General features: G+C 38.5%; 1 protein-coding gene across 1 annotated transcript in view; it reads left to right on the plus strand.

Annotated features, from left to right (window-relative positions):
- Positions 1 to 6,085: 6,085 nt before the first annotated feature.
- LOC150076204 (uncharacterized) overlaps positions 6,086 to 14,650 on the plus strand; it is a 36,630-nt gene continuing 28,065 nt past the window's right edge. The window contains exons 1-2 of the mRNA XM_090387285.1: positions 6,086 to 6,202; positions 6,504 to 6,553. Of these exons, the coding sequence (XP_090243411.1) occupies positions 6,100 to 6,202; positions 6,504 to 6,553 (153 nt within the window). The 5' untranslated portion in view covers positions 6,086 to 6,099. The remainder of the gene's footprint in view (positions 6,203 to 6,503; positions 6,554 to 14,650) is intronic.

A 14,650-nucleotide genomic window follows, 5' to 3' on the forward strand; every position in this document is an offset into this window, starting at 1 on the left:
GCTGTTTCCTGGCCAGCTAAGAGTTATAATGGACCGTTCTTCCAACCATATTTTTCACCTGTAACAAATATAAACACATTAGCGTCGAATCTCTAATGCAGAAATGAAGCTAAAGTAACAACAGAAGTGCCTGCTTACACTTTTCGGCCCCCGATGACTAGGATCAGAGTGGTCCTGAAAGATGCACTTACTTGGCAGGTTGAAATGGTCTCTAATGGTTGGCAGCAATTTGCCTTCTAATATAGCCAGGTATCCATTGGCATCTACAGAACCTTTTATAAACTGCAGGTGACGTACTCCGCGATACGAAATGCACCCTCATGTCATTTGACTGGTAGGGAATTTCACTGTAGACACCATACAGTCTGAATGGTATTCTTAACCACGTCTTCGGCGAATCGTTTGTCTTCCATCATAGCCATGCAGGTTGAATTTCTTCTCATCCGAGAAAATAAGTGACTTCCACTGCTCAGAGGTCCATTTGACATGCTCCTTACACCAAATTAATCGGGCCTTTTTCATTTTTTGTGTGAGGATGGGCTTCTTCTTAGGACGACGGGCCATAAGGCCATTTTTGAAAAGGCGCCTTCTGAGTGTTACTGCACTTGCTACCATTCTGTATGTTCTTACAATTCTCTTTTCAGCTCACGCGAAAAAGCTTTACGGTTTTTAAGGCTAAGCGTTTAAAAACGCGGTCCTGTTTTGGTGTTCTATTTTTGTTGGTTTTCAGAACACCAGATAGTGATTAAGGGGAACAGACGGTGGCATTCGTATTGCGACACTAGAGGTGCAATTCTTGGAGCCTCGCTAAGACGAACTACTGCGAAAGCATTTCTTCCTTTACTTTGGACTTTTTTGCACCAGGGCCAAGTTAATTGGCTTGGACAAGGGTCGCATTGTTTTATCTATCGTAAACATAGACAAAGAGACAAAAGGGAAGAGAGAAGACGAAGAGACTGTCAAAGAGACAAGAGGGAACAGAAAAGACGAAGAGACTGACAAAGAGACAAAAGAATGTAGTAATTCCAGACACACAGCACAACCGCTACCACTTAACATAATTTAGTGTAAGTCGATATCGTACATTAAAAAATAATAAAATTTGTGACTGACATTGCAAAAACTGTTATGAATACTACAGATAAGAACTAAATAACACAAACACAACATTACATACTTTCTGGCGCTTACAGTGTCCTGTATCATCATAATGTACCACGGCGGAGTTGAACTAAATTTCTGGAGCTCATCGTACAGGAGGCCTCGTGGATAGTACAGTTAGTAGAAAAGACCTGCGTTTGAGTCCCGTCGACGGAAAGAATTTTTATGGGCCTTTTTCAAAACATGTTTGAATTAGTCGGTCTTAGGTGACGTCACAAGATTTATTTTTTCTCCTAGAAATTCGGGGTTTTTGTCCAGCTAACAGAAAATCGACCACAGAACACGCGTAATTTGCAGAGTATAATGGAGTAATATGGTTTTTAAGACATTTATATGTATGACATATGAGAAGAAAGAATTTTTATGGTTTACACCAGCATTGCACGGCACATCCCTGCTATCGGGTCATGGCAGCGTTAACAGTAATTTGTTTAAATTGGGACTGCCTCATTCTGCACTTTGTGAGGGCTTGAAAAGAACGTGGATCATATCTTATTTGATTGTCACTACAATTTGGACTGTAGACAAGAACTTCAACTTATTGCAGGACTCTTCACTAGTGAAAATAAATCCTTACTTGTTCAGTTTCAGGTTGCATTTAATGGCCTTAATACATTTGCTACACGTGTCTTCAAAAGGAGAGATGAACTTCGATCAGTTAACTCAAGATCGACTGTTGTTATTCTTCTATTAATTTTGTACTTCAATATTGGTGAACTGAAAAGTTACTACTAACTGCAACCTCTCACAGTGACGAATTCTCACGACTTCTACTAGATGTTAACAATATTTTGCTATATGTATATTATTATATATTAGAACTACTTTTGGATTTCTATTGCATCTGAAGATTCTTCTTTTTAATCCTTCGGAAAGCTACTCCAATGGATTTTCCTTTTGGGCTTGTATTGTTTGGTGAACTGTTGATGCCAATTGAACTTACTATTGATTGTACACCGGTGTGCAAAACTGAAGGACCAACACTATTTCTAAAAGTTACAACAAAATCAAACGAAACAGCCTGTGGCGATTAGCATAACTGTGGCCGTTCAATGAATACGGAGATACAGCTGTTTGAAACTGGTGTGCACAAAGCCATTATGAGAGGCATTAAAGAATGATCAATGAATTACTGTTTGTATTTATTGACTTTTTGAATGATCAAAACCCAAATATCTGACAATTTTTTTAAAGTTCACAATAAATGTACGAAAATCCCAATGCCAACCCCAAAAATTGCAATTTTTGTGGTAGTATGACGTGTTGTTCTTCTGAGGTCATCTTGGCGTTCCTTTATGAAAGCAGCAGTATCCAAAATGCAAGCGAACAATTCGTCTCTTGTATTCACCTTTTCTTTGTATACTGCGCTTTTCAACCATCCCCATAAACAAAAATCTAACAGAATGAGGTGTGGAGACCTTGCTTGATGGCGAATGAACGGGACCGCCGCGGCCTATTCATCGTTCAGGAAAAGTTCGATTTAGATATTGCATCTCTAGACGGGTATAATGTGCATGCTGAAAGTAAACACCAATCCTTGTAGCGAAGGAAACATCCTCCAATAGCAGTGGAAGTTCGTTTTGCAGAAATTCTAGGTAAATGGCCCTGTAAGACCATTTTCTAACACAGCCCCAATCGATGATAGCGCACCGCACGTTTACAGAGAACCGATGTTGAAAATTTGTTTCTACAGCAGCAGCAGTAGCACTTCCACCACAAAAACCGTAGACAAACATCACATCTGCGTATTGAGCATGTGTGAAGATGTGCGGCATTCTTAATAACACTTCTAACACCAAACAGCGTCAATTATAACTGCTTCTTGGTTACATCTGATTCAGGGAGCTGTGCGCGCCAGTTTCAAACAGGTGTATCTCCGTATTCATTGAGAATTGGACACATGTTTATATGGACTTTTTCACTCAGAATAATCGATATTATGACCTCTCAAAATATTTACTGTTCCTCCTGAATCAACCTGTATAAGTGTAAAGGGATGTCCAGATATAACTTGAAGGACACTATTAGCAGCGGTTCGCCAATACCATAGCTCTTTGAAGGGAAAGCAGTTTGGCCTTAATCTTAACATCCGTCACTCTGATTAACGAAACACCTGCAGCATAAGATACGATGGGCAGAAAAATAATTTTATAACGCAACACCAGTGTTTTAGGCCGTAGAGCCCATTCAGCTCTAATATGACGAATAACATTCAACTTAAAGTTCTTGATTTTGTCAGCCAAAGCTTTCATATGAGATAAAAACGAAAATCTTTCGTCAACAGTTACACTTATGTATTTATGTTGTGCTACGTACAGGTTTCTATTGGTTACAAAACTTTTACAATTATTACATTCTACGTATTTGAATCGTTGTTTGTTAAAAGGGCATCGGTCATTTTTCAGGGCAATTTTGATTTTATTTAGTTTTCGTTTAACATGAAGTAGCTCTATCAATTGTTGTATCAGTCAAAGCTATTTTATATGAAAAATCAAGCATTAAAATACTTGGTTTTTGTTAAAAGGGCATGAGTCAGTGATTGATTCCATTGTAGTGTTTCAAGACACCGCAAGACAGCCATCTTGTTTTCCCCAACTTGTTGCTTTGTTTAGACATTAAATTTAGCTGTTAGTTGAATATTTTTATAATCTAGCAAATAAACTGTTTATTTAAGTTTATAATTATTTAAATTTAGTATGATTTTAAGTGATTCTAGTAGTGTTAGTGCAACAGACATTCCAAAGAGAAAAAAAGGAGACATTCTGATGAATGTAAGAGAAATAAAATTAAGAGGGCTGAAGTCAAAGAAAGGAATATGTTAATTAAACAGGAATTCATGTTGTTTGTTATTTTTTAAACGAATATTTGAAACAGCTGTTTGCCATAAAAATTTACCGAACTTTCCCTTATTGTAGCTCTGGTCAAAATAAAAATAAAACACTTTAACTTACAGAAATAAGTCATTTTGAGAAGATTCAGCATTTTTACCCAAATTAGAATACAAAGCTTCTTACAGTAAGATAGGGATTTTGAAACAAGAAAAATATTAAGGAAACAAGACCAATTATGAAATATCAAAACTAGTTATGAAAAGTAGTGAGCCTGGAAAATTTATTGTTCACGGAGTGAAAACAGAAGATATTTTGGATTTTAAAAATTGGTGGAAGAAACATGTGTGGCGCTGGTGGCACCAGCTGTATGCCACTTAAATTAGTGCGCTATTAAAATTAATTAATAAAGAAGGTGTGTCGGCAGTGTTGCTCAAAAAGAAGTTATATTTTAGATAAAATAAGTGTGGGTGAGTGATAGGTTTAAGATTTGGGACCTAAAGGTGGTTTTATTTTTCGGACTGTGAACTTTTGTAAAATGGCTATCATTATTATATTCGGACATAGGAAAACAAAGGAAATTTCAAGGTCATTAAATTTTTAAGGAACTATAATCAGTCACTGGGAATTCTTAGTAGAATAGTTGTACTACCTGATAGCTTTGATGTAGAAGTTTTCAGGATACCAAACTGTATTTAAAAATACTCACGTGTTGCTGAGTTATACATTATTGGTATTTTCAAGGTCACAGTAATTCTACCGAGTCAGCCATTTGGATGTTGCCAGGAGATAAAAGAACTACAGCAGTGCCACCTGCTTGTTCAGTGGTGACTAGAAATTTGGCATAGATTGCGTAAAATTATTAAATTGTGACATCACGAGGAAGCTTCATCACTGAATAAGAGCTACTCCATTTATATGGCTGCGGCAGGTTTAGTAGATCGGCAGCTTAAATCCCAAGCCCGGATAAATGGTGAGGGTTGACGTCAGGAAGGGCATCCGGTCGTAGAAACTATGCCAAAACCAATAGATGTGTTCTGGTTAAGAAGTTAATCCAACTAGAGGAAAAGAAGATAATGTAAAGTGTGAATTGGGAACATTGAATGCCGACCCCATATAACGTTGGAAAAGGCGAAGACAAAGAAGAAGAAGAAGGAGGTGGAAGAAACACAAAAAATATATTAGTTTCAAAAGAAACAAGCATAAGAAAAAATAAAATTTGGAATAAGGAATAGTATCCATTAAAGAGATAAAAATTAGAATTGATTGAAATGGTTGGTTATATACGTGCAGAGCATAAAATTATTTATCAGCAGTTGCTCAATTGACCATTTATTCGAGAGAGAGAGCTGGTGATGAATAAGTTTTTTTTTTTTTTTTTTTTTTTTATTATTTCACATTTTGTATTCAAAGGTTTATTTTCAAATAAATATTTATGTGTTAAATGTATTCAGTTTGCTTGCCCCATCATAAAGTAATTTAAAATAACGTATTTTATGCTTATTATAAATAAAAAAAAAGTTCTAGTGCCAAAACCAAAACCCGCTATTTGTTAAAAGTGCATCAGTCCACAACTTTTAAAATTCAATTAAAAATTAAGTAATTAGTAACGTTCCATTCCTTAGTGGTAAATGATTAATACGAAAAGAGAAAAGAGATGCACTCTCGGAACTTTTGAATAAGAATTTGTGTTAAAACAGTTTTCTCAATTTCCCAAAAACGCCAATCTCTTGACTGATGAAAAACAGGATTCATTTGGGGGAGAAAGAGGGAATAATTAGCGAATCAGATTTAACTCTATTCTGCTGAATTCACTACTTCTTTACGTGTACACAAGTTAAAAACTTTTCCTTCTGAATTCGTTATCTTTCCTACTTTTTTTCCAAGTAATACTGAGAAATTTTACAAGAAATATTGAGTTTGCACTGCTGCGCAAATCTTCCTTATTTGCCCAATAGTAATGTTCACCGAATCGCAACTGTGTAATCTGATGAATGGACAGAAATTTTTGAAGGTGTTCTTGGTCTCAATCTATTTATTTCATTTCTACACTTGTGGAAGTGCAGCATAACTGTTTTTGTGATATTTAACTCCCATAACAGACCTAGAGATGAAAAGTATTCTAATAATTGCAATGCTACTGATAACCGTAATTCCGTTCTGTAGCAGCAAGACTAATTACGGACGTTGTGCCAATTCAATATTGTGCCACGGTAAGTTATGCCTCGTTAATTTTTTGAATAATAGAAAATACCATAAAGATTTCAGTCGAATTTTGTCTTAACATTAAATATTCGTATGTATTGATTACATAGGTTTAGAGGAATAAATTGTTAATTAATACTGACATTTATTAAAAATTAATATGAATAAAAAGATCCTCAATTTAATCAGATATGCCCGTTGAAAGTGAGTTTATTGTTACCAATAACCATTATTATTTCCATCGTACTAACAGGTGAAAGAACGTTAAGATATGAAAATGATTTGAACAATTCATTTTTTGTATTTCAGAAAAACGGATTAAGACAGCCTATGACATTATAGAACAGTTACCTAAACGAGTAAGTAGCTATCTGTTTTTAATTTGAATTCTGATAGCGACTGATTATACTTTTATAATCTTCATTCAGACTAAATAATATCTAAATGATGTCTTTTGTAATTATTAAAAAAAAAAACAACTTATTAATTAGTTGGAAGAAGTATAAACTACTAAAAACATTTTGGTTTTTTCAGCAAGAATACTAATGGTGCAAATATGAGGTTTCCCATATTTGCGCCATATGTACGCTGTGAAGAAATACAGTACTACTGTAAATGCCAGAAAAGTGTTTGTGTGGAATGTGTAGCATTGTGTTGTGTGTCCTGGCATTGGGCCGCAGAGCCCCTGGTGGGATACCACGTTGTCCACACACACCGTTAGCAGGTAGCCAGGCTGTCCATTATTCTCTCACCTCAACAGACAACAAACACTTCTTGCAGTAGTTTTTGATTATGACGTTGTTCTATTCTACAAATGGATTTCGCTAACTATTAAATTGTAAAAATTACCAAATATAATTTCAGTTAACGACCTATAAGAGTATTTCGAAGATGGCTAAAATTCCAGTGAGCGAAATCGAGCAAGAATAAAAGCTTCAAAGCCACCGTAGAAGCCTCCCATTTCGACAAAAAGAACAGGTTCAAAACCATAGAGAACGATAAAATGCAAAGTTTAATAAAATCTGCTTCTCAAGATTTTGATCAACATCAACCTTCTGCATCGACTTATTGTCAAGAAACTGGACCTCAACATCACGAAATTATATCAAGAACTTCCAGAAGATTTCGATCCAAAAGATTTGAGCTCAAATGAATTACCTGAGGATTTTCAATTGATTCCTCAACCGCCTGGACAGAGTATTCTGAACAACCAGCTTCGATTGCATCACCCAAAAAGAAACAAACTCATATTTCAGCTCAATCGCCTGTTGTAGATCCTCCAGAAGTTTCAACAGTAGCCGAGCATGAAATCATTTATAAGAACTCCTATAAAGAATTTGAATGACAATTTCTGAAAAATACATTTGGAGTTGTTTGTGATATCGGTGATCGATTATGGTATAAAAATGATATAAAATTATTCTCTCCAGGAAGTTACGTTACTTCTCAGAATTTCCAACTGCAGACGTAACGACTATAAAGGCTTTTAATACTTGTCGACCATTCCAATATTTTTGAAGAGAAACAGTTTCGTTTATTCTGCCATTCCACCTCATCTGCCTCAATTGGATTTAGTAACCGAGGGACTAATTTTTACTCATGTAATATTCATGCAAATTAGAAGACTAAGACATTCGGCCAATTCGGAATTTTGGGCTGAATTATAAATGTTGCTGTAAATGTTAATTCGATGGTCAATCATTTGACTCGGAGTACAGATGAAGACTGTTGCGTTAACATTCCTATCAAACGTAAGAAAATTCTCAAATCGAGTTCTTAATTGACTTGGTTCGTAAACGAAATGTAAGGGTTTGTTTAAAGTATCTACTTATGACTGCTTTATATCGTTTGTATGATATCGAGATTGACGAAGCATTCTTCGATGAAGACATGGAACACGATGATACTCCTACAGGTGATGAAATGAGTGAAACTATACCTATTGAAGAAAGTTTACTCGCTCGACAACAAACTCTTTTATGGAGCGATTACAAATATTTACGAATAGCTCCTGGTGGATGAACGAAATGTTCCGCAAAGTTACTTTTTGACGAACACGCCGAAGAACTGTCCTTTCCTAGCATTTACCTTGGTCAATGGTCAAATCGTGATTAACATCATCATCATATTGAACATGCAACCTTCAACATGCCACCAGGGCAATGAGCCCTTATGCACTTACAGGATCTCTAACAATTAAATTGAAATTTTGCATTGATTTATATATTCAACAATATAACATATCAATATATAGACCACATTTAAAAAAAAAATCTAGAAATTTGTCGTCTTATCTTCAGCATAACTTCATAAAACCTTATAAAATCAATAACCATAAAATATAAATTTAATCGTAATCCTACGCCAAACTCAGATCTGGCTCTACTAACAGAGCCCACCCAGCAAAAAGTGTTGAACACCATTCAGATCACAAAACAACAGCTGATCGTCGCCATCAATTTTCTACCTGCCTCGTCAACCACTGGTGATGATGGAGTTCCCCAATTCATGCTCAAATGCCTAAGTCCATACATTATTCAGCCACTTTTAATTATCTTCAACCAGTTACTCTCGAACCAGATTTTCCCACAGCAATGGAAAAATTATCTCATCAAACCTTTAGCCAAAGTTCAGTCGCCATCGAAACCTAAACACTTCCGACCCATCTCCAACTCCTCTAGCCTGCTGAAGCTCCTGGAGAAGACCTTACTCCCCATTCTCACCAAGCAGATCTTGCCCAGTAATCCAGCCCAAATTTACTACTCCCTTCCAAACAGATCAACGATCACCAATCTGCTAGCTACCACGAATACTATCTTGTCAGCATTCGAGAAAAGGCACGAACTAGCTGTTACTTACTTAGACATTGAGGCTGCATTTGACGCCGTCCAAGTAAACCAACTACTCACTCTCCTGGAATGCCACTCCAGATCACAGGGAACATATTATTCTTTCTCTCCTCTCTTCTGAATAACAGAGTTATAAAGCTTCATACAGGAGATCGCACCCTTACTAGATCCGTCACCGCAGGAGTCCCACAAGGAGGGGTCCTTTCCGGCCTTCTGTTCTCATCTATTATCTTCCCACTGGTTGCACATTCTCGATGTCTACTGAGCTATGCAGATGATATCAAGATACTCACTCCCATCATCCCTGGTCAAGACCTTGATCTGGTAAAAACGGAAATTTACAATACTCTCATTGCAGTCACATCTTACCTCTGCCAGTTTGGGCTCAAGATCAATCCTGCTAAGTCCGAATTCATGGTGTATTCATTGAAGCAAACTCCTTTGTCTCTCCAGCCTTCGGTCTGCAACACCCTCATCCCAACTGTGTCCAGCCATCGTGATCTGGGCGTTGTATTCGACTCCAAACTTCGATTTAAGGCCCACATAGACATGCTCCTCACACGTGCTTCAAGACTCCGGTGGATATCAAAACAGCATCTCCTTCATGTCAGAGATAAAAAGATAACCGTGAGGTACATAAGAACAATCATCTTTCCACCTTTACTCTATGCTGCTGAAATTTGGGCGTCAGCAGCACCGTCAATAAAGAAACCACTCTTTGCCACAGAATTCTGGCTCCTAAAGTGGGCCAACAGGAAGTACAACCTTCCAGCTCTGGTTCGTACCACGCAGCTTGCCAACTCTCTCGGGATTCCACGGCTTCCCACTTTAGTCGACGACCACGCCTCCTAGCAACAGTCAAGATAACAGACATAATCGCAACACCTTCATTCTGGGACACCTGTGGCTGGAGGATCCCCCCTGCTGCCCTTAGGGCCAATCCCGAGCTCTACTCGCATTCAGCACGACTCCATCTCTCGGACAGGTTCCTCCCTCAGAAGATGCTCAAGCAAACCCAGGCACTTGACGCCGACCTGAACAAATTCGCTGTTGACCGGACTTACCGGAAAAAAATTATGACTAGTAGGACTAATCAGCAATGACTGATGTGTACTTTGCATCTGTTCCTGTCTGATTGAGCTGGTGCTCTTATCTCGATGTTATGTCAGCTCAATCAAACTTAACTCTCGTAAGGAGTTCTCTCCTTTGTATCAAAATATGTTTTCATTTGTAAAATTACTTTTTTTTGTAAATAATTGTTAGATTTTCCCGGAAGTTTCGGGAGGCTGTAAAAATGTAAACCCCTGGCTTTTTGGCCGTGAACGGCATTAAAGATTATCTCTCTCTCTCTCTCTCTCTAAAATTTTACCAATTTTGACATGAATTTAGCCCTTCAACACACGGAACAAGTTTCCTTTGCCTCCGGTTGACATCTCTAACTGCTAGGAGGCATACCTTCCACCGCTAGCCTTTTTAGAATTATATTTCTCCAATTTTAAAAACTGCATCTGCATATTTACAGAATTTTCTCTTGAATGAAACAAGAAAGGTAAATTATCTTCATTAAGCAAAAGCGTCCCTCTCTCCAGATCAGCTCTAAAATCAATGTAGTTAATGGGCACCAGTTTCCATTTCCCCACAAAAAGAAAGACCAGGTGGAACCAAACCAAACTTACTGAGCCTGGACATTAAGCCATGCCCAGTGAGCAAGAAAGAGACATTAAGAGTAAACTGCAGCCACGGCTTTGCTTTAAAGTTTGAGGCAGTGACGGAGGGCAGGAATCTATGCGTCTCTGCCTTTCTCAGAGCTATACCATCTCGTTTGCCATATGTTTATCAGCTCATCATTGATTCTTCTCCTATCCCCTGCCAACTGCTGCCTCGAAACACCCTCCCCACTCACCGGGCAAGACCGAATGCCAAAAACTTCAGTGGCGAGCCTCTCCTCGGAAAATATATTAGCCCAGCACGGGCAATCCTTAAATCATCAAGCATTTTCCCTGCTAAAATCTGCAGTACGTCAGTAGAGTAGTGCGATATACCCTGGTTATGCCTAGAAGAGCAAATCTCTTGGCTGACAAAAAATGTTTTCTAATGACGACATTCGAGAGCCTCTTACACTAAGCCCCGTCGGAATAAGTAATTATGGAGACAAAAACGCATTCATAAAACATGTTCAGAGAACGACTCTTTATCCCCCATTTCACTCTAACCACACGCCGGAGTTGGCGTAAAGTAACTTAACCTTCTGTTTTACATATTTAACATGTTCAGTAAAAACCATTCGCTCCTCCAGGCAAACCCCCAGGTATTTGACGCGTGTAGAACATCTGAGTGAGACATCCCCACACCTGACAAGCGTGGTCTAGTCAAGCTAAGTTTCCATTTCAACAACATAATTACTCTTTTATCCTTAGATATTTGTAATTTATGGTTTGCACTCCAAGTCAATAGTTTCTCCAGAACACAACTGGCCCTCTCTTCCAATTGCTTCCCGAAATCCCCAGAAACTATCAAAACCACGTCATTAGCTAGGCGATGGACAAAACCTTGCATATGTCATGCTCTAAAAACTCATCTAATACAATATTCCATATGAGAGGTCCGAGGATCGAACCCTGGGGGACAAGCACATTCCACCTTCCTACCCACCTCCTCCCATCTAGATTTTACAACCTTACAATCGGAGAAATAGTCCCCAAGAACCCTATATAAATTTGCAGAATAGAGGGCAGTTCTAGCTTTGCGGAGGATGCTACCCCACCACAGGGCATCGAACGCCCCCTTAAAGTCAATGAACATACCGAGTACGTATCTCTGAGATTTATCCTGAACTTTATCAACCAATTTCTTAATGTCATCCTCCGTAGAGGAGCCCTTTTTTAAACCATAATTTTTGTTACAATCAAGTCCAGAAGAAACATACCTTGGATAAAACTTTCCTATTATAAGCAGCTCAAAGATTTTGCCCAAAATGGGTAGCAAAGCAATCGAATGATACGAAGTCGGTTCGTCCAAAGACTTACCTGCACCCTTGAGGACCCTTTTCAAAATCGTAGTCTTCCATAACTGAGGAAATATGCCTTCTCTTAAATATCCATTGTATATATCGAAAAGATGTTCAGGATACGTTAAGTGGAAACGTTTAATAATTTCTGCCTCCAGAAAATCAATCCCCGGAGTTTCCCGTTCTTAACAAGCATGACAGCTGAACACAGTTCCGCTATTGAGAAGGGCACTTCACTCTCAGAAGATATATATTCACATTTAGTTTTAAAACTTCCTTTTGAAAAATAGAATTCTCCTCATAAGAGTCGGATACAATTAAATCAGTCAAGATCTGCTGGACAGATCGAGCCCACGTCACCGTATCTCGCTGGCCCTCTACACGCATACTATATGTTATATCACTAAAATTAACTTTATCTGTAATAATCTTATATACGGAGCTCCCAAGGATCCCTATTCCCAGCAATCTCCACAAAGACCCGCCAGGCCATACCTTTATGTTTCTTAATTGCGCTAGAGTACTCTTTTCTGAGATCAATATAACTCTGTTTCAATTGTTCAATTAAAACGCTATCGGCAGACCGCCGGGAGCGCTGGAAGATCTTCCTTGAGGCCCTCACCCTTCTTCTCAGATTGGGCAGAGCTGGGCTCCACCACGGAACACTACGATTGGGGCGCCTTTCCTTTCTCATAGATCGATTGCTAGCCTCTTGTGATATTGCAGTTACAACTTCCACCATTTGTGTAGCAGAAAATGATCCCCAATCAACAATCTCAATAATGGATGCTCTTATATATCTTTCAAACACCGTCCAATTTATAGATTTACCTAGGCGCCTCCGTAGCCAGGTGGGAAGGAGCAGCAGTGCGTAGCACACGCTTCTTGATTAGACCGGGGTTCGAGCCCGTCACCACCAAATACGGAGGATGCGGAAAGGTCAGGGAATGACCACTGCACCGGAGCAATATGGCCTTAGTTGCTAATGCTCCTAAAAAAAAAAAAATAACAATAAAATAGATTTACCAGCATACCTATCTGTTTCAATCCAAGCTCGGGATTGGCCAGTCACACAGTAATCATACGTGATGCCACTGTGATCACTAGAAACCAAAGCTCTGTGAACCTTCCAGTTAGTTACTTTATAAATGGCGGCATCTGAGCAGAATATAACATCTATGTACGATTCACTTTGAACAGAGGAGAATGTCGGCAACTGCTGCGGATCATTAGCCACGCCACAGCCCTTGGAAGAAAGGAACTCCTCGAGATCTTGACCTCTCTCATCGGAGAATCTAGCCCCCACCCCAAAGCGTGGGGCGAGCATTTGTATCAGCAGCTATAATCGGTTTTCCTCCTAGAAGAATCCACTTTTTACAAGTACTCAATATAGGGGTCTACGATGTCACCATATTTAGAATACAGGGACACCAGGTACATTAAATTGAATCGCAACAACTTTAGCCCACCGTGCATTTATCTGTAAAATCTTAAGAATAAATCCCGACTCGAGTCTACTCACAGTTAGTTTTCTTTTTATTTATCTCTAAAACCAGTTGATAATCAGGACAGGATTTGTCGATAGCGAGATGCTCAGCAATAACGTTCTTCCTCCAACAGCTGATCCATCTGCTTGTCTCCACCCCTCCAAATAAAAATGGCTTTTCACAGAACAGTGTCCACAGTAGGCATCATTTCTACAATATTTGGCCACATGCCCAAATGCCATACATTTATAACACGGTGTTACTAACACAATTTCCCTGACTGGGTGGGAGTCCCAGTTCACATAAATCCGACCCTTTCCCACAATTATTTTATGGTAACAAACAGGCAATTCTATAATCCAATTAGATATATTTTTATTTTTTACCTTATTAATAGATAACACCCTTAGTTCACCAGACACTTTCTCCTTACTAAAGCCACAGTCTTTAAGATTTCTTAACCACAGCTGTTGGATAAAGATTTCCTTATTCATCTCCTGATTCACATCATATATTAATAACTTTGGATTTAGCCTGTTAGGTTTCTCTAACTTTAGACCGAAATCCTGAATTTGCACACAGTTCTTTATTTTATTCAAGTCTTTGCTCAAGAGATCAAGGAAGTGCTACACATTCGAAGATGGCCGTGGTTACCTCCTGAGGCAACTGATATGACTGATACGCATATGAATTAACACCTTCACCTTGTTTAACTGTCATTTCCACTAAAATTTCTTTTTCCTTATCTTCCAATTCTTGCCGTTAAAACTTTATTTTCAATATTTTCATTTGAAATTCATTCGTTAAACCTTTATTTTCAATACAGGGTTATTCAAAATGAAGTCCGGGGTTTCAGAATTTTTTTTGGGAAAGCGCATGTGTCCTAATCATTTGTAGCTATCTCGACTCTTTCCCTCAAGTTTCGTTCCCACGTTCGCGATGTTCGCTATGCTGCACGGCTAACCAGCAGATGGCGTTGGACGCATACCGCTGTGCAGTCGTTCGTTTGCCTGTGACGCCAGTTCTGCTCTGTTGCGACATGGCCTCGGAATGTAATGAGAAAGCTTTTACTGTGTTGGAGTTTCATGTAAGTAAATCTGTTACCGTTGTGCA

Source organism: Mastigoproctus giganteus, chromosome 13 (assembly GCF_048544385.1).
Source record: "Mastigoproctus giganteus isolate SK-2022 chromosome 13, ASM4854438v1, whole genome shotgun sequence".
Classification (NCBI taxonomy): Eukaryota; Metazoa; Arthropoda; class Arachnida; order Uropygi; family Thelyphonidae; genus Mastigoproctus; species Mastigoproctus giganteus.